General features: G+C 37.8%; 1 protein-coding gene across 1 annotated transcript in view; it reads left to right on the top strand.

The window, feature by feature from the left end:
* PIP4P2 (phosphatidylinositol-4,5-bisphosphate 4-phosphatase 2) overlaps positions 1-27,818 on the top strand; it is an 86,635-nt gene that overhangs the window by 35,828 nt on the left and 22,989 nt on the right. Inside the window, exons 2-5 of the mRNA XM_053558849.1 lie at positions 749-1,223; positions 18,787-18,935; positions 24,634-24,740; positions 25,744-25,867. Of these exons, the coding sequence (XP_053414824.1) occupies positions 1,118-1,223; positions 18,787-18,935; positions 24,634-24,740; positions 25,744-25,867 (486 nt within the window). The 5' untranslated portion in view covers positions 749-1,117. The remainder of the gene's footprint in view (positions 1-748; positions 1,224-18,786; positions 18,936-24,633; positions 24,741-25,743; positions 25,868-27,818) is intronic.

Genomic DNA, 27,818 nt, shown 5'->3' with positions numbered 1-27,818 from the left:
ATTCTGGCTGCACCCACCTAACAGGATTCATGTTGAAGACAGGCCAGGGTGATCAAACATCACTTGGAGGATGTTGGAGGACAAGGAACCTGATCAGATATCAGTATGGAGACTGGGAGTTCTCTCTAAATAAAATTAGTAGCGTTCTTGCTGAAACTGGATTTTGCATGGAAGTGCCCAGATGGGCCCAGCAGAAGAATCAAAAGTCTGAGTAAAGTTTGGCCAAGCAAAGAATCTTTGCTAATAACTCTCTTTCACAAGTGAAAGATTTTTTTTTAAATTATGTCAAGAAAATTCCCATTTTTCATAGACCTTACTATTGCATATGTGTCAGGGACAATATTATACAAAAACAAACTAAAATGGCAACCCATTTTGAAATTTATAAAAGGTAAAATACTAGTGCCCAACAAGTAATACCAACACTCACGTTGTTGACAAATCAACAAGGAAACAAACGTAGGGATGCCACACTCATGCCAGAGTGTACGTACCTCCTCTGAGACAACAGATGATGAAAAATGACTTTAACAAAGAACTCCTTAAGAAGGAATTGATAACCCCAGGAATAAGCTGTCTTCATATAATTGCTACAAAGTTTGACAGCAAAGAATCAGTCCCTCCTCCCTAGAAGAGCTAAACTTGATATCTGTGTTTGCTCTAGTTTTCCTGGAATCAAGTCACAGGCCCCTTTAGCCCGGTCAGGCTGCCTTCCCCCTCCCCCCCTTAATCCTTCTTCTCTTTACAGAAAAAGACTTGTCACCACCGCATCTCTTCGAGCCCTTCCCCCTTTGGTGCTTGGCACTCTCCCCTCCACTTTTCCCGGTCAGTCCTAATTTGTTCCCCTTTTCTCCGGCTGGCTGAGCTTCTTGCCGCTTCCCTCCTCTCCGCTCTCTCCCTCCCTCCCTCCCTCCGCGCCCCCTCGTCCTCCCCTGCGCGCTTCCCTTCCTCCGCCCCTCGCCCCGCGCCCTCCCTCCCCGCCTCCTGCCTTGTGACACAGCCCGGCCCTCCCGGAGGCGGCGGCAGCGGCCGCAGAGGCAGCAGCGCGGCGAGCCACCGCCTCCGCGGAGGGCGCAGCCCCGGGCTCAGCCTCCCCCGGGCCGCCGCTGCCGCAGTCATGGCTGCTGAAGGGGTGGACGAACGCTCGCCTCTGCTGTCAGCATCCCAGTCGGGAAATGTCACTCCCACGGCCCCACCGTACTTGCAAGAAACCAGCCCCAGAGGTAAGGCCAGTGCAGATCTTTCTCCTTTGCGAGAAGACGCCTAGAATGATTAAGACCTGTGAGTTAGAGATGGAGGCGAGCCTTTCACTTGTGCTGGGGGAGAAGGATGCTGACTTTGCCTTCCCAAGCAGAGCCTGCCTGCTGGAAAGCTTCCCTGCAGGGCTTTTCTGGTGGTGGCGTGTGTGTGTGTGTGTGTGTGTGTGTGTGTGTGTGTGTGTGTGTTTCACCGATGTGATAAGAATTTGCCAAGCTGTGCTTTGCTGTTTTCAGAGCAGCCCCCAAGTGCAGCTGGGAGGTGGTGCAAATCTTTCACAATCATTCACAAATCCTTTCCCGTTGCCGAGAAACCGGGAGTACTGCTCACCTTGGCATCCGTCCCTGAAAGGGCTGTAGCTGGAAAAATATGCATCTCCTACCATGCTCTGTTCTATCAGGGAATTGCCTTATCAAATCAAGTACAGTTAATCAATATTCCTAACATGTCTGAAATTCCTGCCTGTCAGTTATTACCCCTATATGTAAGGAACGTGTGAATGAGAAGGAAGATGGGATACTTTCAATGCATATCTGGGTGAGATTGAAATTAACTTTTAAAAAGTAACTCAAGTTAATACTGCATATATTTATTTTTCTTCTCAAGATAGAATCAAAAAAGATTAAGTGGCAGTAGGGTCTGGAGAAGGAAGGGGGTGGCTATTTGCCAAACTATTTCATTTATTTAAAGGTCTGTCTTTGTTCTAAGCTTTTTAATTGATTACTATAATAAATGAATAAGGTGAAGTCATGAGTTATAGAAAATGGAAGGCAAGACTTTAAAAAAAAACGTAGGGTAAAGAAGATTGGTCAAAAATGGCACTTGCAAATGTAGCTTAAGTGCATTTCTCTCCTTTTTGGCTGAATGTAAGTGAAGTTTAACCCAAGAAAGCAAAATTAATGCTTTTGAAAATAAAGGCAGGTCATGTTTCTTCTAGCACAACTTTTCTAAGTTCAAGTCTGGAATTGGAGCAGCTGTTGAGCAGGTTGAACTTGTCTGGTATTTAAAACTTCTATTTAACACATTACACTTGAAAATCAACTCTCTAGATCCTAATCCACACTTACCAGGAAGCAGGACAAAGGAAAAAGATTTTTAATTATGAATAATTCAGTGTAATCAATAGCTTGAGAAATAAAAGTACAAAATGGAACAGAGGGACTCACCTACAGAAAACCCATGGGTCATGTTTTTTGGTCAGCATTAAACTTGTATCACAAGACACCAGGTAGGAGGATATCATTTATTGGGCCAATTTGATATTAATATTTTACTATTATCTAAGTTGCATGGCATAGACTTAAAAACTCAATGAATGTTTCAACCTCGTTGAGTCAGCCTTATATGATAAATATTTGACAGTTGAGTAAGAGACAGAGTTTGGACTTGAGTAACTGTCATATAACCTGCTTTCATATCCTCTGTCTTGGATTCATGTTTAGCCACTAGTCAAATAGTGGCTAAGTTATTCATTAAAAAATGGTTATGCTCATAGACCTGTTGGTAGATGTCTTTGTTATTTGCCATATATTTGTTTAACCTAACAAGACTCCTCAAACTACACAATACATACAAGTTCTAGTATGTATTTCTAGTAAGAAAAAGTGGTTTAATTCTAGAAAACTTTTAATAACCAGAGAAATTCAATGATTTAGTAAAAGCTCTTTTTGCCTTATGGTAAATTTTTTTCTTAACTGGTGAATGAATCAAGTTAGATAATTAGAAACACTAATTTCATATGGTATAATATCTATGAAGCAAGAAATGTAAATGAAAAGGAAAGGCTTTTTTTTATTTTTGACAGACTATCTTTTTTTCTTTTAAATACATAACAAATAAGCGTCTTCACAAATACTAAGAGTAATACACAAGATCTAATTCTGGAAGACCACCCCCATTCATTCATTCATTTGGCAGCACAATTTATGCAACACTATTCTAGGTAAGACTGATCAAATCCATGCCCTAGAGGAGCCTGTGTTGTAGTGGGGAGAAAGAAGGAAACACATGATTAAATTATTTCAGGTTGTAAAAAAATTCTGTCATTAGACCAAATGTTATTAGTAGTTGAAAATTAGGGTTGACAGAATTCAAAAGATTGGAAATAGAATATACTTTCTAATAATGAACATTAGTTTATGATACCGTTTGTAATTACTCAAAATTTTATTTTGGAAGAAAGTTAAGAGCCACAACTAGTGAACATTTTCTCTAATGACTCTTTGTGTCACCTTCTAAAGAACAGGAATGTTAATTACCACCTTCAAGATGACATGTTCCATTTCAGGTTGAAAATTGGCAGAGTACTTATTTCTAGACAGGTTATTAATAATGTAGTAGGGAGCAGTTAGTATTATGCATCTGGTTTTAGCACAAGAAAAATCATGTGTGGTCTGTATGATCCTCCTGGGTTTCTAAGTGAAATGATTCTAGAGGTCTCTACTGTCAGTGCTGGACTCCTGCATAGACTGGGAAATCTCGCTCCTGGCTACAGTGCCTCATTTGATACACTTACTAGGTTTGGTTGAGGTCTAGAAATGAAAATCAAAGATAGTTTTAGACTCCTTTGAAGGCATAAGAAGTATTACAAAATTTATACCTGTTGAATATATTAATTGATTCCTTTATACCTATATTCCTGTAATTTTATAGGTATGATATGGGAAAGGAATATGACGTTTACCTTTGTAAGATTTCCTCTCTGAAAAATGATTTATGTTTGGACTTGTCTATCTATGTGTTAAATATGGGAATGTGATTATAGACTTCACTATAATGCATAAGGGGAAAAAATAATTTGATATCCAAAGGCAGATAGTTTGATTTACTTAGTTTATTTCTTTGGTTCATTCAGCAAATAAATATTTGAATACCAGTCAAGGTCTGTGGCAGGGGTGGGGGTCGGGGTGGGGAACAGACACAGTTCTTCAAGTGTAGTGGAAATTTTGAGACATAAATCACATAATCACATAAACAAATGCAAAATACAGTGGTGATTAGGGTGGTGATGGACAGTAATCTACTACCTTGAGAGTATAAATTAAGATGTAACCTGGTTATCCTGAGGCTTGATTGAAATCAGAAAGTTGAGCAGGAGTTAACTTGGCAAAAAGGAGTTGGAAAGGGGGATTTGCATTCTAGGCAAAGAAAATGGTACTGGCAAAGCCTTTATTTAGCAGGATGAATTATGGCAAATACAAGGAACTTAAGGCCATTGTGGCTGGAGTGGAAACAGTGGCAGGAAATGTGCTGCAAAATGGGATTGGAGAGGTAGTGTGGTTGATATTTTTCAAAGACTGTCTTCACCCTCCTAAGAACTATGTCTTCTGATATTTAAGCCCTCTTGTAGTTTCTCCTCCTGAATCTGGGCTGACCCAGTGACTTGATTTCAACTTCTAGAATAGCTATAAGTTATGCTGAATGACTTTGGAGGCTAGGTCAGAAGGCAATTTGTAGCTTTTGTCTTGGTCTCTTGTAAAGTGCACCCTAGGAAAAGTAACTTGTCATGTAGGAAGAGGAACACCCTGGGACTGCCATGTATTAAGGAACCTGAAACCAGGCTACCTGGAGAGAAAGACATATGAGTGAAGGTGCCATCTTGGATACCCAGCCCTAGCCAAATTCTTACTATTATACAGTTGCATAAGAGACTCTAGGTGATAACCACCCATCTGAGGCTGAATCACGAATGCTAATATCAAATTGTGGTTTTAAGTCACTAAGATTTTGGATGATTTGTTCTGCTGCAACAGGTGACCAGAACAATGAACATCAGTCAATCTATCCGTGGCTTTGTTCGTCTTGTTAAGGAATTTTGCATTAAGCAAGGGATGCCTGGATTTGTTTGTTTATTTATTTATTTATTTATTTAAATCACTTTATGGGTTAGAGCAGGCATCCTCAAACTTTTTCCAACAGGGGGCAAATTCACTGTCTCTCAGACCATTGGAGGGCCAGACTATAGTTTAAAAAAAAACCTATGAACAAATTCCTATGCACACTGCACATATCTTATTTTTAAGTAAAAAACAAAATGGGAACAAATACGATTCACACCGCTTCATGTGGCCCACGGGCCGCAGTTTGAGGATGCCTGGGTTAGAGAATGAATTAGAGGATGGGCTATAGGAGATGCTGATGGATGGCTTCCTTGACTGCTGTAATAATTCAGGCAAATTTGGTGAACTTTGAGGGTGGCTTAAACTCAGGTGTGGTAGAAGTGAAGAGTCAAGGGATGATGTTTAGAAGGTGTATTGAACAGGATTTGATGATGGATTGCATGTAGAAGTGAGAGAGTGGTGGTAAGGATACCTCCTAAAAGTCTGGCTTATACAACTCAGTGGTATGATTGCCTGCAGTAAGAGAACATCAGGAGAGGACCAAGTTTTTAGGAACATAGATCACGAGCTTCATTTTAGACATGTTGCATTTCAGATGCTTTCATGAAACTGTCCATGAAGAGATGTGACAATCAGATTTGTAAGTGCAGAACTAAGAAATGAGGCCTGGGCTGAAAGTACAAAATAGTGCATTATCTGCATATTGGTGGTAGCTAATTACATAGATGTTGATTCAGAGCTTCCCAGGGCCCCACCAATGTGCCAGGGATGTGCCTCTATGAAATATATGTGTGCTAAGATATTGATGAAAGCCTTCCACCTATTGGCCTCGGGATCAGTGTAGCCATACACGTATTGTTATTTTTTTATTAATATTAAATCATAGCTGTGTACATTAATGCGATCATGGGGCACCATACACTGGTTTTATAAACAGTTTGACACATTTTCATCACACTGGTTAACATAGCCTTCCTGGCATTTTCTTAGTTATTGTGTTAAGACAATTATATTCTACATTTACTAAGTTTCACATGTACCTTGTAAAATGCACAGCAGGTGTAATCCCACCAACCACCCTCCCTCCGCCCATCCTCCCCCCTCCCTCCCCTCCCTCTCTCCCTTCCCCATATTCTTAGGTTATAACTGGGTTATAGCTTTCATGTGAAAGCCATAAATTAGTTTCATAGTAGGGCTGAGTACATTGGATACTTTTTCTTCCATTCTTGAGATACTTTACTAAGAAGAATATGTTCCAGCTCCATCCATGTAAACATGAAGGAGGTAAAGTCTCCATCTTTCTTTAAGACTGCATAATATTCCATGGTGTACATATACCAGAGTTTATTAATCCATTCGTGGATCGATGGGCACTTGGGCTCTTTCCATGACTTAGCAATTATGAATTGGGCTGCAATAAACATTCTGGTACAAATATCTTTGTTGTAATGTGATTTTTGGTCTTCTGGGTATACACCTAGTAGAGGAATTACAGGATTGAATGGCAGATCTATTTTTAGATCTCTAAGTGTTCTCCAAACATCTTTCCAAAAGGAATATATTAATTTTCTCCACATCCACACCAACATCTCTGGTCTTGGGATTTTGTGATATGGGCTAATCTTACTGGAGTTAGATGGTATCTCAAGGTAGTTTTGATTTGCATTTCTCCGATGATTAAAGATTATGAGCATTTTTTCATATGTCTGTAGGCCATGTGCCTGTCTTCTTCAGAGAAGTTTCTCTTCAAGTCCCTTGCCCAGCCTGCGATGGGATCACTTGTTCTTTTCTTGCTTATACGTTTGAGTTCTCTATGGATTCTGGTTATTAAACCTTTGTCGGAGACATAACCTGCAAATATCTTCTCCCATTCTGAGGGCTGTTTGCTTGCTTTACTTACTGTGTTCTTGGCTATGCAGAAGCTTTTTAGTGATCAGGTCCCAGTAGTATATTTTTGAAACTGGCTGGCAACCTGTAGAAGACTGAAACTGGACCCACACTTTTCACCATTAACTAAGATAGACTATCACTGGATTAAAGATTTAAACTTAAGACATGAAACTATTAAAAACACTAGAAGAGAGCGCAGGGAAAACCCTTGAAGAAATTGGTCTGGGTGAGTATTTTATGAGGAGGACCCCCCGGGCAATTGAAGCAGCTTCACATATAGTTATTTTCTCTTTATACTTCAATGTTAAAAGGTTGGGAGGCTCCAAATGAGAATACCTGGGGAAAAAGAGTAACATAAGAAGAATAGAGAGCCTGGACAGACGGTCAAAGAACTTCCGCGGTTAGTGATTGAATAGAGGAAGATGGACTTAGCTGCCCCTGAGGTATGGAGAGAGCTAGGAGATGATTATATCACAGAATCAAGGGGAAGAATTACTTCAAGAATGAAGGAGTCATCAGATGAAAACTGCAAAAAAGAATAAAGAAGATAATGACAAAAATGTTTTTAGAAATGGGGTAGAGGACATTAGGGAACATTGAAGGAGTTGTTTATATTCAAGTACTTCATAAAGAATTGAAAAGTTATTTATTTCCATCTAATGTAATGTTCTAATGTACTTTTATTTTATTTTATTTATTTATTTTTTGTAGAGACAGAGTCTCACCTTATCACCCTTGGTAGAGTGCCGTGGCGTCACACCGCTCACAGCAACCTCCAACTCCTGGGTTTAGGTGATTCTCTTGCCTCAGCCTCCCAAGTAGCTGGGACTATAGGCAGCCACCACAACGCCTGGCTATTTTTTGTTGCAATTTGGCCAGGGCTGAGTTTGAACCTGCCACCCTCGGTATATGGGGCCGGCACCCTACCCACTGAGCCACAGGCACCACCCTGTACCTTTATTTTAATTGCAAACTTACCTTGAAGCAGCTTAACTTCAATGAAGAGATTAATATTCCTTTAGTCTGAAACACATTTGGGTTTTTATGAAGCAAAATTGTGTTTTAGAAGGCATTGCTATATCTCTTTTGCCTTTGTTTCACTTTTTTACAAGAGTGTAAAATTTGAAATTGCTTAAGGAAATATTTTCCATGACCAGAAAAAGAAAATACTTGACTTCTGGTTTGAGAAATAAGTTATTTAATATGTACTCTGTTCTTTCTTAGAAACCTGAAATGAATGAAGTTTATTTTTAGTGATGCTCTTATGTCTCATACCTGGTTAAGTCTAAGGTTACAGTCAGTGTCTTAGTTAAATGTGAGGGTAAAGTCTTAGTTCACTTATAGCCATATTCTACACTAGACTGGACTTCTACTAAATTAGAGAGCATGAACATATTTTTGAATTTCTGAATCTCTTTGCATTCTTGAAGCATTTAAAGTTGACTGTGGATTGGCAGGGAGAGATGATGAAGACCTAGGGACTCATACTGCAGCACAACCTACTGTAAGGTTAGATTCAAGTCTCCCCTTATTTGCTCAGGATTCTGAAGCCACTGGAAGCCAGGTTCTCATAAGGAGTAAGGAAAGATGCAGCATATTTGAGAGCAGATTCCTGAAACTATGCCAAGGCCCCAGTGTACACCCCCTGTGATGCTGAGCAAGCATGCTCTTGCTAACCACAAGAATGAATTTGTCTGTGCTAATACTAATGCTCTAGTTAAAGGCATTTTTTTCAAACTGGTGCTTAAAAAATCTGCTTCACCTAGGCCACATCCTTTTTAAGTGAAAATGGAGCCAAAACATTGGTCACTATCTGCTTCTAGCTTTCTAGTATGGTGACAAGCACATTTCCTATGATAATCTTTTCCCATTTTTCTGTAGGCATCAGACTCCAGGATTCTTTTTTCTTTTATCATGCCCACATTTCCTTCCGCCCCTACCAGCATCTTTCAAACATTAATCAAGAAATGTTTCATTCACAGTCATCTTTTCAAATATTTGAGTGCCTATTATACGATTCCAGATGCTGGGGAGCTTACATTCCGGGGGGGAGACACATACAGAGAATGGAGAAAATAAGGCAGGGTATGAGGATGGAGATAACCACCTGGGTGGGAAGTGTTTCATATGGGTGTTCAGAGAGACATCGCAGAGGTAACTGTCACCCGGACTCCTGAAATGTGAGTTGGAGTCAGCCATTGGAAGATCTGGTGGAAGACTGCTCCAGGCAATAGGAACAGCAGGTATAAAACTTGCTATTTTACAAACAAAAAGGACAGTGAGTTACACCATGGAGACCTGGAGGAAGTCTGATGGAAGAGGTCAGAGATGTAGATGAGGGAAGTCTAGGAGGGTTTTCTATTTCACATTCATAATTGTATGCTGAGGATAATGAGAAGCCATGGATAGTTTGGAGCAAAGGAGAGACATAAAACGTCTTACTTTTTAAGAAGATCATCCTAACTGGTGTGTAGAGAAAGGATTATTGGTGGGGGGTAGGGGGGACAAGAAGAGACTGAGACATGAGACTAATGGGAGGCTGCATGAGGGCAAGAGGCAAGAGGTGATGGTATCTGAACCAGGGTGGAGGTGAAGGAAACACAGAGATGTGAATGGAGTCAGGACATATTTTAAACACCAGGATGTACTGAGGGATTGAATCTATGGAAAGAAAAGAATTATGAATATTCAAATGTGCTAAGCAACTAGGTGCAAGGTTGTGCTTTCATCTGAGCTAGGAAAACAGGAGGAGAAGTTGGCCACATGTGTGGGAGGGAGGAAGAACAGTGGAAATCAATATTCTGTTTCAGACATGTTGAGTTTGCAATACTTTTAGTCTTGATTCAGTTGGAGATGTTGAGTAGGCACTTGGATGTCCTAGTCTGGAAGTCTGAGGAGATGCTGGGGTTGGAAGCAAATTTCATTCAACAGTTATTTATTAAATGTATGAAAACATTTCCCTATGGTAGGCAACAATGCTCCCAACTTCCCACGAATTTCCAAGGACTATACAAATTGTTGTCAGGAATGTCAAACTTTTATGGGAGAGCATTCTGTTAAAAATTTTATGAGATTTGCCAGATGGATACAGATGTTAGCCAGATGGATACAGATGTTGGAGAGGAGAATTAGGCAGATGGATGTTCATAAGTATCTTTGTGGGTAATAAGCAACTCTCTGGGAAGAGATCCAAATGGAAACCCTAATCCTTCCATTTTGGGGAAAAGCAGACCATCCTGCATACAGCTTTGCGCTTAGCTGTTCCGTGTTTCATTTTCATAACGACTATGAGGTATTCGATTAACTGAGAATGACATCCCTTTAATAACTCATAAAAGAAATACATTGTTTCTGCTGCTTTCCATTCTTTGTAGAGGCTTCTCCAAATTTTCTTTCTTTTTTTTTTTTTTTTTTTTGTAGTTGGGGGTATGCAAAGGAGTTTGTGTTGCTTTTGCACTTTTCTAGATTTTTTTTTCCAGTTGCTGTTGTAAAGAGAATTTTTTTCTCTGGAAGAAGAAAAAAATATGAAAAACTAAAAAAAGCATGACTTGTCTTCTTCACTTCAGTGAGTTATGTTTGAGCATTGTGTGATTAAATTCCTTCATAGTCCAAGAGATCGACCATGGTTATTTTGGCTTGGGAGACCTGAGGCTTGAGTTATTTTTTATCTCTTTCAGTTACTACTGGTTACTAATAGTTACTTTATGTCTTAAGACCTCAGTTTTCCACATTTATAAAAGGAGTGATATAGTATGTTCCCTTTGGCTTTTGTTTTATGATACAATTATTATTTGCAAGGAATTTAGATTGACCTAACAAAATATATCTATAACTTTAAAATGTATGTGCTTAATATTCCTTCTTTTTTTCCCTTTTATTAAGTATACATGTAGATCATAAATACATTTATGCTTTGGGGAGGTACAATGTGTTGATTTTTTTTTATATATATAATTTGGAATGGTTACATCAAACTAATTAATATTGCTTTCACCTCATTTACTTAATTATTGTGTTAAGACATTTATGTTCTATACTTGGTAAATTTGACTTGTACCCTTACAATATGCTCAGTTGGTGTGGTCCCACCATTTACCCTCCCTCTATTGCACCTCCCCTCTCCCCTCCCATCTCCCTCTACTTCTCTCCTTCATCCTAGGCTATAGTTGTGATCTATTTTTCATAAGAAAATGTGAGTAATTATAAATTGGTATCATAAAAGTATTGAGCACATTGGATACTTTTTCTTCCATTCTTGAGATACTTTACTAAGATGAATATTTTCCAGCTCCATCCACGTAAACATAAAAGAGGTAAAGTCTCCATCTTTTTTAAGGTTGCATAGTATTCCATGGTGTATATATACCATAATTTATTAATCCGTTTATGAGTCAGTGGGCACTTGGGCTTCTTCCATGACTTGGCAATTATGAATTGAGCTGCAATGAACAATCTGGTGCAAAGACCTTTGTTACAAAGTGATTTTTGGTCTTTTGGATATATACCTAGTAGAGGATTAATTGCAGGATCAAATAGCAGGTCTACTTTTAGATCCCTGAGTGTTCTCTAAACTTCTTTCCAAAAGGAATGTATTAGCTTGCATTCTCACCAGCAGTGCAAAAGTGTTCCCTTTTCTCCACATCTACGCCAACATCTGTAGTTTGGGGATTTTGTTATGTGGGCTACTTTTACTAGAGTTAGATGATGATTAAGGATGATGAGCATTTTTTTCATGTGTCTGTAGGCCATGCACCTGTCTTCTTCAGAGAAGCTTCTGTTCAAGTCTCTTGCCCACAATGAAATGGATCACTTGTTCTTTTCTTATTGATAAGTTTGAGTTCTCTGTGGATTCTGGTTATCAAACCTTTATAAGAAACATAACCTGAAAATATCCTCTCCCATTCTGAGGGCTATCTACTTGCTTTACTTACTGTGTTCTTTTAACACAGTGCAGAAGCTTTTTAGCTTGGCAGTGCAGAAGCTTTTTAGCTTAATATGCCTTCTTACCTCACTCTTTAACTTCTGTTGCCCCTCTTTCACTCAAATTCCTATTTCTTCCAGTATCTTTTGGAAGTTGGAAAAAAGTATATTGAACATTAAGGAATGTTTCATGATTCTTGCAGGAATTAAAAGCCCAACTAGGGCGGCGCCTGTGGCTCAGCGGGTAGGGCGCTGGCCCCATATGCCGAGGATGGCGGGTTCAAACCCAGCCCCTGCCAAACTGCAACAAAAAAATAGCCGGGCGTTGTGGCGGGTGCCTGTAGTCCCAGCTACTCGGGAGACTGAGGCAAGAGAATTGCCTAAGCCCAAGGATTTGGAGGTTGCTGTGAGCTGTGTGATGCCACGGCACTCTACCAAGGGCGATAAGGTGAGACTCTGTCTCTACAAAAAAAAAAAAAAGCCCAACTAACATGCAATGTTTTATTCCTCTGTATTTGCATGCACTACACGACTGGTTAGAGCATTTTATTCTAAACATTTACTTCTAAAAACAATGGTAAAATCTTTCTGCCACTAATATTTTGTTGAGATTTTTAAGCTTGGTTATTTTTTTTTTTTTTTTTTTTATTTTTGGCCGGGGCTGGGCTTGAACCCGCCACCTCCGGCATATGGGACCGGCGCCCTACCCGTTGAGCCACAGGCGCCGCCCATAAGCTTGGTTATTTTATAATATAGATTGTAAAACAATATACAAGCAAGACTCTAATTGTCTGACATTTGAGCTTCTCGTTTCTGTAGAGGGAGAATTCGGGGGAGAGCATGTTATAAAAAGAAATACTGTTGTTTCAGAGATTAAGCATTACAATTCACCATCTAGATCAGTGTTTCTCTTTCTTTCGTTCGTTCTTTCTTTTTTTGAGACAGATTCTCACTATGTTGCCTTGGGGTTGAGTGCTTTGGCATCATCATAGCTCACAGCAATGTCAAACTCTTGGACTCAAGCAATTCTCTTGCCTTAGTCTCCTGAGAGTAGCTGGGACTACAGGAGCCCAGCACTATGCCTAGCTACTTTTTCTATTTTTAGTAGAGATGGGGTCTTGCTCTGAGCATGGGCAATCAGCCATTGTTGGCCCCGCATAGTGTTAGGATTATGGCACCCGACCTAGATTAGTGTTTTTCAACCTTTTTTTTTTAATCTCATAGCACACTTAACCTTATTTAAACTTCTGGGGCATACTTAAATTATGTTGATAAAAAAAAGAATGAAAACAAGAAGAATATACTTACTGTGCTTCTAACATCTTTCAAAAATAATTTAATTAATGACCTTTGAAAATTTTCGTGGCACACACCTAAGATCCTCTCACGGCATACTGGTGTGCTGCTCTGCCCACCAAAAATCACCACAGTAAAGTATGAAGGATGTAGCAGGAAACAGGTACCACCACTAGGGCTGAGAGAACAAAGCAAAGGGATTGAATTATTAAAAATTGGTAATGTAGAAGACAGATCCTGCAGAACTGAAGCATGACTTCTAAAGAAGAGGCACTGGTTTCTATCTTTACCCAGCTGACAAAACCAAAATACGGTTTTGCAAAGTTCCAGCTCTGCTTCACGTAAGAGAGTAGAGAAGGGTGGGTTTGGAACTGAGGTGGGTAACCTAATAACTAGGACACTTACCTTCAATTCTGACTTCGGCTAGGTTAAGACAAGAAGAAAGACAACTTCCAAGAGTATTGTGGTTCTGGAAGGACATAAGAGTTCCTAGAACAGTTTTATTTCTTTGGTGTCAATGATGAAGAGGAACAGAAAAGGTGATCTTTTCTTTCTTTTTGTTGAACTGGACTGGGAAAATTTGATGATGAAAGCAGCTATCTGGTAGTAGCCAAGCTCAGTCCCTCCCTACTTACAGTATCCACAATGATCCTAAGGGAAAATGAATCCCTGCAATGAAATTGGAGAACAAAAATCCAGCTTTCCTCAGGGCCTGCTCCTTTATGCTTTTCTTGCTCCTCCTATAATCATTATATCCTAAAATATGTCTCATTTAATTTGATATCATTTCTCAATTTTGATACAACATCTTTGTCAAGTTCCTGGAGAGTTGAATGTAAAGACGATGCTAGTGCAGTGAGTGCATTAAACTAACAGATACTACCACAAAGGTCAGAGCAATCCAGGAAAACAACTTCAGTCTTTAAAATGTTGGAGGATGTATCTGGAAAAAAATGAAGCATGGACTAATACACCAGGAAGAATTAGCAAGACAGGAGGGCTCTTTGGCATAAAATAGATAAATTAGGCCGATGTTTGTGATGGGAAAATGTAATCTGATCACTTGTGGGTTTACAGAATAATAATGTTTCCTTCTGAGTGGTTTGCAAAGACCATTATGTCTGCCCTGTGATCCATATGCTTCCATTCTGTCCTTTTTCTGAGTCACAGATTTTCTATGAAATTTTTATTATGAAATGATTCCTTTTTTAAACTCTGCTCATTTTTTCTCCCTCTTTCCTTCTCCTCCTCTTCCTAATCCCCTTCATATTTGATCCTCCAGCAATCTTAATTATCAGATTCTTGCCTGTTTCTATAAAATCTCCTCATTGGTACTTATGTATTTTTTGCCTGTAGTCATTATTTATGAAGGGAGACAGCTATTTTTGTGAAGAAATCTGTGGGACAAGAGTCAGTTCTTGGCTTTGGTATAAAGTTCTATATAATCCTTAAAAAGTTGGAATATCTGGGCTTTAGTTTTCTCCTTTGTAAAATATAATTCCTAGGATTGCTTGAATTTCTAATACTGTGCTATTCTGGAGCTTTGAGGGAGTTTTTTTTTTTTTTTTTAAGATTAAAAATCTTAAAAAAAGATTTAAAATCTTAAAGAAAGATTTTTAATGTGGAAGAAAAAAGCTTAAGGGCAAGCCTCAGAGAGAAAAATGACCATTGTTTAAATACCACAAAAGACTCTTCCAAAATCAGGAATTTTGCATCTTTCAATCTCTAATGACCTTGGGTTCAGAGATTACAGTGGCTTTTTAAATTTAAAATAGGCATCATAGTGGTGATCTGTTGTTCTAAAGTTGAAAAGACAACATGAATATATCTAAGTTGCTAATTACTGTAGGCTCAAGTCCCTTAGAAGAGGCCATAAAACTACAGGTGAAGGTTTCCTTGGGTAAAATCTGATTGGCCAACAGTATAAGAAATATCTCTGAAACAGTTTAAGGTTGAAGTAATGGACAGAAAATTGAAACCAAGGCCCAGGAAGCAATGATTAGTGAAGCAATTAGGCTGCAACATCTGTCATTCTATTGATCTCTTGGATTGATTCCATTTATCTGGTGGGCCAGGCCAGTGTCCCCGACTCCTTCGCCTCTCTCCGTGCATGGTTTGGAGGAGGTATTCTTCTATGCAGGCAGTCCTGGATGTGAATGAGATAGGTTCTGTAGGTTTGTTCTTAAATTGAATTTATGTGTACGTTGGAACAGGTCCATTTACCGATTACCTGTAATAGGGTGGGCACTATGGACAAGTCTTGGTGAAGCTGCATGGGATTTATAGGGCCTCTGCTTTTCGATTTCTAATCTTCGCTGGCTGTTTTATCCTACTCTCTCCACTTTCCAAGCCTTTAAATAGTAGATTCAAGCATATATTTTTTGCCATTGAAGGTGTTCCTCTTTTGACAGATTAAAATTCATGTAATGCAAATCTAAAGAAAAATTCAGTTTTTTTGTTGGCTCTGATGTACTTTAAGTGATTTTTTAGGATCACCCTCTAAACCTTTCTTAGGAGAGTCCTTTGAGCAAAGCTTTTTTGCTTGATGGAATGAATGGGCTTCAGTGTCCTTTTGTGTAGTTACAATGTGTTACCCACGAATGTACTTGTTTTCTTTATAAAATTGTCTTGATTATCTTTAAATTTCTTTTTTATCATTCTGTGTGAGATGGAGCCCTGGGATTATGGGATAACTACTTCATGTTACTTTACAACTCGGGGAAAAGGCAAGACAGGAAACCAACTTTTATTAATAACACTGCTGGAAATAACTATTAAAACAAGATTCATTATTAAGCAGCAGGCAGCATGTCTTGAATTTCCAGTGAGGTATGTATTCTTTTCTCAGAACAATGCCTTCTCTATTGAGATTTGATAAAGCAGCCTCAAATTGTAAGGTTTTAAGTATATTGTTGACTTATTGTTCCTTTAACCTGTTTTTATCTTCTTGATTAATACATTACAGGTTGTTTTGGATCAAGCTCAAATTCTTTCAAGGACTTAAAGCTATTTTTATAATTTAAGACATGTATAGCTTCTTCTGAAGTTGAGTGTTTGGCAGTGTTCTGGTGGAAGGCTCCCAGAAATGAGAGCATATTGTCATTTCAAACTTGCCCCTTTCATAGCCGCGGCTGCTGCAGAAATTTGGCATATGAATTGTTTGAATGAATACCACTTGTTGCTAATCCTTAACAGTCTGAAAAAAAATCTCTAAGATGAACCCAAGGATGCCAGGTGGTAATAATGTGAATTTTATTATTATTATTATTATTAGAGACAGTTTTACTTTGTCACGATTGGTAGAGTACCATGGCATCACAGCTCACAACAACCTCAAAAGCTTGGGCTCAAATGATTCTGTTGCCTCAGCCTCCTGAGTAGCTGGGATTACAGGCACCTGCCACAATGTCCACCTATTTTTAGAGGCGAGGTCTGGCTCTTGCTCAGACTGGTCTCGAATTTGTGAGCTCTAGCAATCCACCTGCCAGAGTGCTGGGATTACAGGTGTGAGCCACCATGCGCAGCCCTAATATGTGAATTTTAAACGTAATGTAATGTGCTATGCCCTAGCTCGTTAGGATAGGAAGACTATTTTGAAAATAGCTCTTTTTTCTGATTAGCTGTTATGATTGTATTTTATAGTGTTACACAAGCCTCTTGAGATGTCATTTCTCTTTAGTAGTACTTCAATTGTGTCACAGGGGTGTCCAAACTTTCAGCTTTTCTGCTGCATATTGGAAGAAGTAGAGTTGTTTTAGGCCACACATTAAATATACAAACGCTAACAAAAGCTGATGAACAAAAAAAAAGGTCTGTGCATAATTTTTATGATATCTGTCAGCCACTATAGATAAACAAAAAAGTTCTGACATAATCCATATGCCACCTATGGGCCACAGTTTGGACACCTTGTGTGTGGCTCTTTCTAAATGCCCTAAGATAATACTTTACCTTGAAAGGGCTTCTGTGCCTGTAGCTGAGAAAGCTACAGTAGGGGTTAGGCAATCCATTTTAGAAATTCCATTCCAGAGTAGTATACCAAGAGTCTTTTTTGCTCAAATTTTTTAAAAAAAATTTTATACTTCTTGTATATGAACACTTAATACAGAAACTAGGCCTTCCCCTTTACTCAGTCAACTTAACTCACCCAAAAACTGTGTGTTTGTGTGTGCGTGCATGTCTGTCTTTGTATTATGGGAATTTTTTTTTTTTTTTTTTTTTTTTTTTTTGTAGAGACAGAGTCTCACTTTATGGCCCTCAGTAGAGTGCCATGGCCTCACACAGCTCACAGCAACCTCCAACTCCTGGGCTTAAGCGATTCTCTTGCCTCAGCCTCCCGAGTAGCTGGGACTACAGGCGCCCGCCACAACGCCCAGCTATTTTTTGGTTGCAGTTTGGCCGGGGCCGGGTTTGAACCCGCCACCCTCGGTATATGGGGCCGGCGCCTTACCGACTGAGCCACAGGCGCCGCCCTATTATGGGAATTTTTAAACACACACAAAAGTAGTATCAGCAACATAAGCTTCCATGTCCTCCTTATACTTATCAATTATGAACATTTACTACTCATGTTTTATCTATTTCCCCATTCTTTTTTTTTGTTGTTATTCTTCCTGAAAATTTGATCCCAGACATTGTATTTTACCCATACATACTTTAGTGAATTTCTTAGATTTTTAATAGTAAAAAGTTGGCACTGAAAATTGTTAAATTTACAATTTAGGTCACCTGTGGTTCAGTGGGTAGAGCCCTGCCCCCATATACTGAGGGTGTCGGGTTCAAACCCAACCCCAGCCAAATTGCAACAAAAAAATAGCTGGGCATTGTGGCAGGTGTCTGTATTCCCAGCTACCCAGAAGGCTGAGGCATGAGAATCGCCTAAGCCCAGGAGCTGGAGGTTGCTGTGAGCTGTGTGATGCCATGGCACTCGACTGAGGGAGATAAAGTGAGACTTTGTCTCTACAAAAAAAAAAAGAAAGAAAGAAAGAAAAGAAAAAAAAAATATTTCTGTTTGCGTCTATAATTGGCAAAGATCCCATTTTTGTTCCATGCTTAATAAGTTTAGTTTTCCCTTCAGTTTTGCTTTATCCTTATCACAGCCAATAGTCATTATACTGGTTCCAGTATACAGAGTATGGGAGCTACACAACTTACGGGTGTGTATAAGCAATTTTAAAGCTTTGTTTTTATCTGCCATTTCTATTTCTTGGTAGTCAGATCACTAGTGTAAGATTTTCACATTAGGTGTAAATCATTCTCCTTTTACAGGCTTTGTGAATTTACACATAGGAATGGAGTGGATACTTTGAGTATAGATTAATACAAGGAAACTAGGTTATTGGGGTAGACCTAGGTATACGTGATTTAGATTTTATCGGAGTTAAGCATTGTTCTGCTTGACAAGATAGTCTTATGCATGGGTAAAAACTAGGGTAAATTAGTGAGCTTTAAAAACATAAATGAATAAGTGTAGGAAAATTTTAGTTTTTGATATTAGAGTCTACTTTATTTCTATTGCTTAAATGCTCAAACCTGCTGTAGTAATTTTTCTGAGATTCTGATTCAGTGACTAATATCTTTGCAGCGGAACTCCCACCTCCATACACAGCCATTGCCAGTCCAGATACCAGTGGTATTCCAGTCATAAACTGCCGTGTGTGCCAGTCCCTGGTCAATCTGGATGGCAAGCTTCACCAGCATGTGGTCAAGTGCACAGTTTGCAATGAAGCTACGGTAAGTGGAGATTTCCATTAACAAAAGCATAAATTGTTATCTGACATCTTATTTTTCAAGGAAGTACTTCAATAATGTTACTTAAAAATAGACGTAGGCTAGCCACAAATAAGGCAATCTTTAACGTACTTTCATCATAGAAGGATGCCTTCATGTGTTTAAAGCTAACTTCATTAAGAACATTTTTTGGTGAATTTAAAAATAACACCATTTGACTTTTTCTTTTAAAAACAAAACTGACCATGGTCGTTATATGTAAATATCTATCCACATCACAATTATACCCATACTGTTTTTTACAAAAAAATGCTGTTTCATTACAAATATAATATTTCATTACAAAAATGAAAATGCTGTGTACTAAACTTCTCCACAAATATGTACTTTGTCCTTTTTATGTGGAAAATTATTTAAACTTGTTTTATGTCTGTAGGATGTCAGTTTTATTTTTTCCTGGACTTTAGTGATTATAAATTTATTATTGATATCTGTGCTAAAGGCCTTATAAATAGTTTGGCATTTTATTTTATTTATTTAATATTAATTTAGTGAAATGTTAAAATTTTGAAGGGTACTTTTTAAAAATGAACTTTAGGGAGCAACTGCATTTTAAGCAAAACTTTTATAGCTTCAGGTAATAAACTAGTAAAATGTATAATGATTTAGATTAAATATGTTCTACTTTCATAGTTAGACTTTATTTTTAAAGTATCAATCTCTTTCAAAATCTATAATTAAATATTAATTTAATTTTTGATGTTTGCGTTTTTCCTCTTTAGAAAGTCTAAAGAAAAGTAAGCTACTGATTACTGTGTCTTGAAGAGCCAGGAAATATGGATACTAGGCTTTATATGTTTTATTAAAAGGTCATATAATAAAACCTTAAGTCACGAAACAACATATTTCATTGTAAATATTTTTTTCCATGAAGGATGTCATTTGGAGAAGAACTTGATTATATAAACACATGATACCTACAAAACCAACTATTTTCTAATAAGAAGAACATTGACTAATGAATTTAATTAGCATTAGCTTCTTTAGTTCTCCTTGCAAAAATGTTAAGCAAATAAGACATAAAACAAACAAATGTCTTAATTAGCAATTAAAAAAAAAAAACAGTGCCTTAAAAGTTTCTTTGAATTTGATATTAGTGTAAATTTCTTCTCCATTCTTCCTCCTATACCAACTTTGGTTGTTTAATGAGAAGAAAAAGAGTTTTAAATTTTATGTTTACACTTGTAAGTAACTCAGTGCAAACAAACTATGTCATTTAGGCAGGAATCTGACAGCCCCCATGGATTTAGCAAACAGAGTCAATCTGACTACTTACAAATGATGAGTGCATAGAAGATCAGTGGGGTTTGGCAATGAGTATAGTATTTCTGGACATAAGAGAAACTGTGCTGCAATTTTTACATAATTATTTCCCCTGTGGAGTAAAGAAATATTCTAGAAAAAATGAATAGAATCTAATCAGATTGCCTTATATGGAATCAGTAACAATACAGAAAAAAAGTGAAGAAAAAAAGGCTTTGTAGAGTGCCTTACTATACAGCTTGCTAATGTTTAAAATGTCACTTGCTCTTAAATTATGAATGATGAATGTTAGGCAACTAGGAGCTTCTTTGGAAAATTCTAGGTTGAAAAAAACAGATATAAAAGTGTTCCCTTCTCTCCACATCCACGCCAGCATCTGCAGTTTTGAGATTTTGTGATGTGGGCCATTCTCACTGGGGTTAGATGATATCTCAGGGTTGTTTTGATTTGCATTTCTCTAATATATAGAGATGATGAACATTTTTTCATGTGTTTGTTAGCCATTCGTCTGTCGTCTTTAGAGAAAGTTCTATTCATGTCTCTTGCCCATTGATATATGGGATTGTTGGCTTTTTTCATGTGGATTAATTCGAGTTCTCTATAGATCCTAGTTATCAAGCTTTTGTCTGATTGAAAATATGCAAATATCCTTTCCCATTGTGTAGGTTGTCTCTTTGCTTTGGTTATTGTCTCCTTAGCTGTACAGAAGCTTTTCAGTTTAATGAAGTCCCATTTGTTTATTTTTGTTGTTGTTGCAATTGCCATGGCAGTCTTCTTCATGAAGTCTTCCCCCAGGCCAATCTCTTCCAGTGTTTTTCCTATGCTTTCTTGGAGGATTTTTATTGTTTCATGCCTTAAATTTAAGTCCTTTATCCATCTTGAATCAATTTTTGTGAGTGGGGAAAGGTGTGGGTCCAGTTTCAGTCTTTTACATGTAGACATCCAGTTCTCCCAACACCATTTATTGAATAGGGAGTCTGGTGGGACTGCAAACTAGTACAACCTTTCTGGAAGGAAGTATGGAGAAACCTCAAAGCACTCAACCTAGACCTCCCATTCGATCCTGCAATCCCATTACTGGGCATCTACCCAGAAGTAAAAAAATCCTTTTATCATAAGGACACTTGTACTAGACTGTTTACTGCAGCTCAATTTACAATCGCCAAAATGTGGAAACAGCCTAAATGCCCACCAACCCAGGAATGGATTAAAAAGCTGTGGTATATGTATACCATGGAATACTATTCAGCCATTTAAAAAAATGGAGACTTTACATCCTTCGTATTAACCTGGATGGGAGTGGAAGACATTATTCTTAGTAAAGCATCACAAGAATGGAGAAGCATGAATCCTATGTACTCAATCTTGATATGAGGACAATTAATGACAATTAAGGTTATGGGGGGGGAGCAGAAAGAGGGAAGGAGGGATGGGGGGTGGGGCCTTAGTGTGTGTCACACTTTATGGGGGCAAGACATGATTGCAAGAGGGACTTTACCTAACAATTGCAATCAGTGTAACTGGCTTATTGTACCCTCAATGAATCCCCAATAATAAAAAAAAAAAAAAAGAAAAAAACAGATATAAAAGACTAGGATCCAACCGAGTTGTTCCCTTATATCTGCTGTCACTGTCCCTTGTTCAGTTTTGCTCTGATTCATTTTCTTTAGGTCCCCTAAAATGAGGTATCAGTGTATCTGTCCTCCTGGGCAGCCAACTCTGACAGGAACCTGTGGAGATAAAAAAACAAACAGACAAAAAAAACCAAAAAAAAACAAAAAATAAGGTTAATAAAAGTTCTTTTTATTTCAGTAGATAGAATTGGGAAGGAAAGTAAGGATATGTGTTGTGTGTGTGTGTGTGTGAATGTATGTGTGAGAAAGAAAGAGACCGGGAGAAAGCGGAATTTAAGGATTAAGGAGAAGTGATTTCTAGGACAAGGTAATGGAAAATTTGAGAAGTCCAGGAGAAGGAGTGGCACTAGTTGACTGCATGGCTGAGTCCTCGCTCTGACACTTAGTATCTATATATCCTTGGGGATGTCTCTAAATGTATATTCTCGTGTGAAGTGGTAGGTACCTCATTGGGTTGTACTTGGGACTACAGTGGTAAAATGCCCAGCACAGTGCCTAGCATATAGGAGTTCATTTTAGCAAGTATGAATTTTAAAATTTACATATAAGTACAATGTCCAAGTCCCTTTTCTTTTTCCACTTCACTCCAGACTAGTCATGACAAGGCATGGACTGGCACCAAGGAAATCAGTGCTTAAAATCTTCTAGTTCAGGGGCGGCGCCTGTGGCTCAGTCAGTAGGGCGCCAGACCAATATGCCGAGGGTGGCAGGTTCAAGCCCAGCCCCAGCCAAACTGCAACCAAAAAATAGCTGGGCGTTGTGGTGGGCGCCTGTGGTCCCAGCTACTTGGGAGACTGAGGCAAGAGAATCGCTTAAGCCCAGGAGTTAGAGGTTGCTGTGAGCTGTGTGAGGCCACGGCACTCTACCAAGGGCCATGGAGTGAGACTCTGTCTCTACAAAAAAAAAAAAAAAATCTTCTAGTTCAGGCTGGGTGTAGAGGCTCACGCCTGTAATCCTACCACTATGGGAGGCCCAGGCAGCTGGATTTCTTTTGCTCAGGAGTTTGAGACCAGCCTGCGCAAGAGCAAGACCCCGTCTCTACTACAAAAATAGGAAGAAAACAAAAACAAAGACAAACACTAGCCAGATGTGGTGGCACGTGCCTGTAGTCCTAGGTACTGAGGAGGCTGAGGCAAGAGGATTTCTTAAACCCAATGTTTGAGTTTGCTATGACCTATGACACCACTCTACCCAGGGCAGACAGAGTGAGACTCACTCTCAAAAAATTAAATAAATAAAGTAAAATAAAATAATCTTCTCGTTCAGCTGCCTTGTTTTACAAATGAGGGAACTGAGGTTTAGAAGTGAGGTGGAGATAAAATATAAAAGCAAGCCCTATCATTTGTCAAGCATACATTTACTTAATGGTAAATTTTGAATATTAGGAAATTAACCCAATTTATGTTTTTCTTGATATGTTAGAAACTGTAGGTAGTGTTTGAGAGGCATGAGAATTATAGATGCATATTTAATTATCTATGTAATAGTTTAATGGCTTATTGCTAACTTTTATGTATTTCTACCAATGTTAAATTTTTAAAAATCTTTAAAAAAAATTCTTGTACACACAGAAAAGTTACCAAAAGAATTGTCTATAGTACAAAGAATCCCCCATTCCCTTTCCTCAGATTCCCCAAATGTTAAAATTTTTAATGCAGTAGCTTTCTCTAAATAAATAATCTTTTCCCAGAACCTTTTATGATAATTGCAAACATTGTGCTCTTTTACCCCTAAACATTTTAGTGTAAATTTCCTAAAAACAAGCTTATTCACTTCTAAAATCACAGTACAATTATCAAATGCAGGAAATGAACATTGATCCAGTACTGTTATCCAATCTTTTAACCTAATTCGTGTTTCCCCAGTTGTGAAATTAATGTCCTTTATGAAAAAAAAGAAACAGAAACCTCTGGTCCAGCAGTCAAACCTGAATCACATGTTGCACTTGATTGTCCCCCTGTCTGAAACGTGTCTCTTACTGTCTGTACATTTTTGAAGAGTACAAGCAAGATATGTGGTAGAATCTCTCTCAGTTGAGTTTGTCTGATGTTTCCTCGTGATAAGCTTCAGGTTACACATTTTTGGCAGCAATGCCAGAGGAGTGATGGTCTGTTTTTTTCAGTGCATTGTATTTTAGATTATTTAGTTTAACAAGCTGATGTCATAATATTACAAGGAGTGCTTTTTTTGGTGTTACTTACTCTTGCTTTTAAATTTGCTGTAGTCTTTTTTAAATAAACACTAGTATGAAAAGTGATCACAAGTCTTTAAGTTAAAGTATTTCATAAAGCGAAATACTTCTTATGTTCTAATGAGTAAAGTTTAAGAAAAATTCAGATTTATCGTGTAGTCCTCTTTCCCCACTATTATTCTTATTGAGCTCACCCTTCCCAGGCAGGTGCATGAGTCCGCTGTGGATGTTTGCACCTGGCCAGACAGATAACCTATACAGAGAATACCTATCTCTGTGTGCACTAAATATTCCTCCCATCTTAAAAGTCTAGTACAAACTTATTTTGAAATGTGCCCTTAAAAATCAAATCTCTACCACCCCCAATTTCATAAATGTTTACCAACATTTGTTGGCTATTCGAAATCACTTACAACATATATTTCCTTAAATAGTATATTGATAGCACATAGGGAGCCTTAGTTTTAACAGAATCATTTCCTTCTTAAATACAACCTTTTAATAATCTGTACTTCTGTTAATTTGATGTGCATACATTTTTTCTCTTATCTAGCCAATCAAAAACCCTCCAACAGGGAAGAAATATGTTAGATGCCCTTGTAATTGTCTCCTCATTTGTAAGGACACATCTCGGCGAATAGGATGTCCAAGACCCAACTGGTAAGAAATAAAGATTCATTCATTCATTCATTGTTCAACAAGTACTTATTAAAGACTCATTGACTGCCAAGCTTTTTCCTAATCTAGACAGTCTTTGTCCTCAAAGTAATTACAGGACCTAGATTAGTTTGAATTTAATGAACATAGGTATTTGTAGGATGTATTCTTAAATGAACAATGAATGCATTCTTTATGTTATGTACATAATTGATGTACTGTAATAAATCAGTGACTCACTGAACTTATTTAAAAGTAACCAGTTATTTTATCTTTTATAAAGTTAATCTTAACCCAGAAGTGTTTTAGTTGTCATTGTGTATCTCTTTGTATGTCACACTAGCCTCTGCTGAGCATAGTCTACATAATAAATTCTGGAATTATTTGCCTGTGCCAAATGCCATTATAGATGTATCCAGACACATAAGGACCTTAACTATATTTTTTCCTGTTATCGCTCTGGCTTTTTGACCATTACATGAATCATTTATAGCCCAATCTATAGAATGAAAAGGAAAGGAGATTGACATTTTGCTTTCTTTTCCTCATTGATTACATAGGCATCAAGGAATACCAAACTACTCAAGAAATGTGGTTTTGAGCCAGGACTCTGGTACTTTCACAGCACACTTTAGTTGATACAGAATATTTTTAACTTATTCAGTTTTCTACCAAATTCAAGTTGTTTTCTTACATAGGAATGATAAGAACTATTTTCAGATTTGAATTTATAAAAACTTGGAAATGGCAGTTATATGGTTTTCAAGGTCATTGACTAGGATCAATGCCATAATATATGGATTCTATCCCAATATAAAAAGACTCATTATTTGCTTCTCAAAGACTCTTGTGATTTTGGGCTCTAAGTCTTGACACTTAATTCACTTAATTTATAAAACAAGTATAAATTGCCCTGATATATTTTGTATTTTTGGCCATTACAGTGTAGGTTTTGCTCTTAGACCATTTGTCGCATAGTGAAGTTGTTTCCTCTCTCTTTCCATAGTAGACGCATAATTAACCTCGGTCCAGTAATGCTTATTTCTGAAGAACAGCCAGCTCAACCTGCATTGCCAATCCAACCAGAAGGTACGAGAGTTGTGTGTGGGCACTGTGGAAACACATTCCTGGTAAGTAACTGGATGTTTGTCACAGGACATCAGTTTGTAAATATGGGGCATGACATTATAGATTTGACCACTGGTCATAGTCTTTTAGCTTTTTCCAAGTGCAAATTGATTAAAAGATTAAAATAGAGCCCTATTTAGGAAAGTTGATAAACAGAGGAACAGCTAAGATATACAGCATCTTTTGTGAATTATATAAAAAGTGCATCCTCTGATTGCCCCAATTCCAAACAGAATTCTGTCTATGTAAGCTGATGGAAACCCGTGCCCCTTCCTCCAAGCTTAGCTTCATGAGTAAATTGACTTGGAGAGCAGCTGAATCTTAGCCCTATTGTAGCCTAATCCGCAAAGCAAAAAGTGCATAATCTCATTGCTTCCTATCTACTAGATTCAAGAAAAACTCTTAATATAATTCATCAAAAATTTTCTGACATTTAAAAATTATTTTTGGAGTAAAAGAGATTAACACTGACGCTCATAATTAGAAAAACCATTACATAAAAGAGAAAGTATAAGTAATTTGATGTTAACAAAAATTATGGAAGTTAGTGCTTTACTATTTCTAACTTCAACTCAAAGTTTTATTTAAAAAGAAGCTAATTTCATAATGATTTACCCTTTCAGGAAAGGTAAGAACAGTTTTTCTTTTGTTATTTAGCATATATAGGAAACAAAGGATTTTGTTTAGGACTTGAAGGTAACTAACTTCAAGGTTAGGTAACTAACTTAAAGGTAACTAACTTCCTATGGAAGTGTGTCTGTAAACAAGACAACCTGTCACTCAGGAATGAATGAGTTTAATGAAGTGTAAGGGATTTGCTTTATTTCCTAAGTTTTACTTTTATTAAAGTAATTCACGTACATAACTCGAAATGTCAGATAGGTCTTCAATCTCTTCATCTAGCTGACTGCTAGTTACCATCACTCAAATACTTCCAGTCTGTCAGCTGCACTGTTGATATTCACTTCCATGTGTTTAAATTGTTCGATTATCCTTTTGCTTTTTGATTAAGCATTTTTAGACATTACCCACTACTTTGTAAAATGTAAGCATTGAATACTTGTATGCTCTCCACTCATACTCTTTTCCCTACTTTTATTTTCCCAGTAGAGTTATAACATTTTGTTCAATTCGTAATTACCATTTACAATTTTTCTTTTTCTTTTGAGACAGCATTTCGCTTTGTCACCAGGCTGTTGGAGTAGAGTGGTATGATCATAGCTCACTTTATCTCCAACTTCTGGGCTCCAAGCTATTCTCCAATTGATTTTTAAGTTATGTTGTAGAGATAAATTCTTGCTGTGTTGTCCAGGCTAGTCTCAAACTCTGGCCTCAGGTGATCCTCCCACCTTGGCTTCCCAAACTGCTGGTATTATAGGTATAAGCCATTGCACATGGCCTGCATTTTTAATGATTATGTAAATTATGTTCACAGCTGAACCAAGTAATACAGTGCATTTTTCTTCTGTATGTGTTTTAAAATTTTCTTGGATTTATAAATAATTGTCCCTCTCTTTGGATTTAAAAAATTTTCTATGTATAAATTATTAATCCTTCCCATATTCTTTTATAGAACTATAAAATTCCTGTCAATATACACAAATGCGCAAAGAAATCCACTAGGCCTCCTGCTACACAGCTAACATCCTAGACTTCCCTTCCCCATCATCTTGCAAATTCCTTTTGCCTCTTTCCTGTGTTAGATCTCATGCCATTCTCACTGTTCATGGTTTATGCCTTGATTTGGGTGGAGCACATCTTCTCTTTGCCTTCTGAGAAAAGATGCAGTGAAGTAAACTTGAGTCCTTTTGTGACTCAAGTTTCTTAAGTAATTTTTAATGTCATCTGATGTTCACTTTATAAGAATTTGTCCAGATGTACAATTCTAGGTTGCCAGTTGTTTTTCTCTGAGAAATTTGAAGCTTTGCTCCATTGTTGATGAGATCAGTTGCA

This window comes from Nycticebus coucang, chromosome 13 (assembly GCF_027406575.1).
Source record: "Nycticebus coucang isolate mNycCou1 chromosome 13, mNycCou1.pri, whole genome shotgun sequence".
NCBI classification, from domain to species: domain Eukaryota; kingdom Metazoa; phylum Chordata; class Mammalia; order Primates; family Lorisidae; genus Nycticebus; species Nycticebus coucang.
This window is presented reverse-complemented; position numbering and strand designations above follow the sequence as displayed.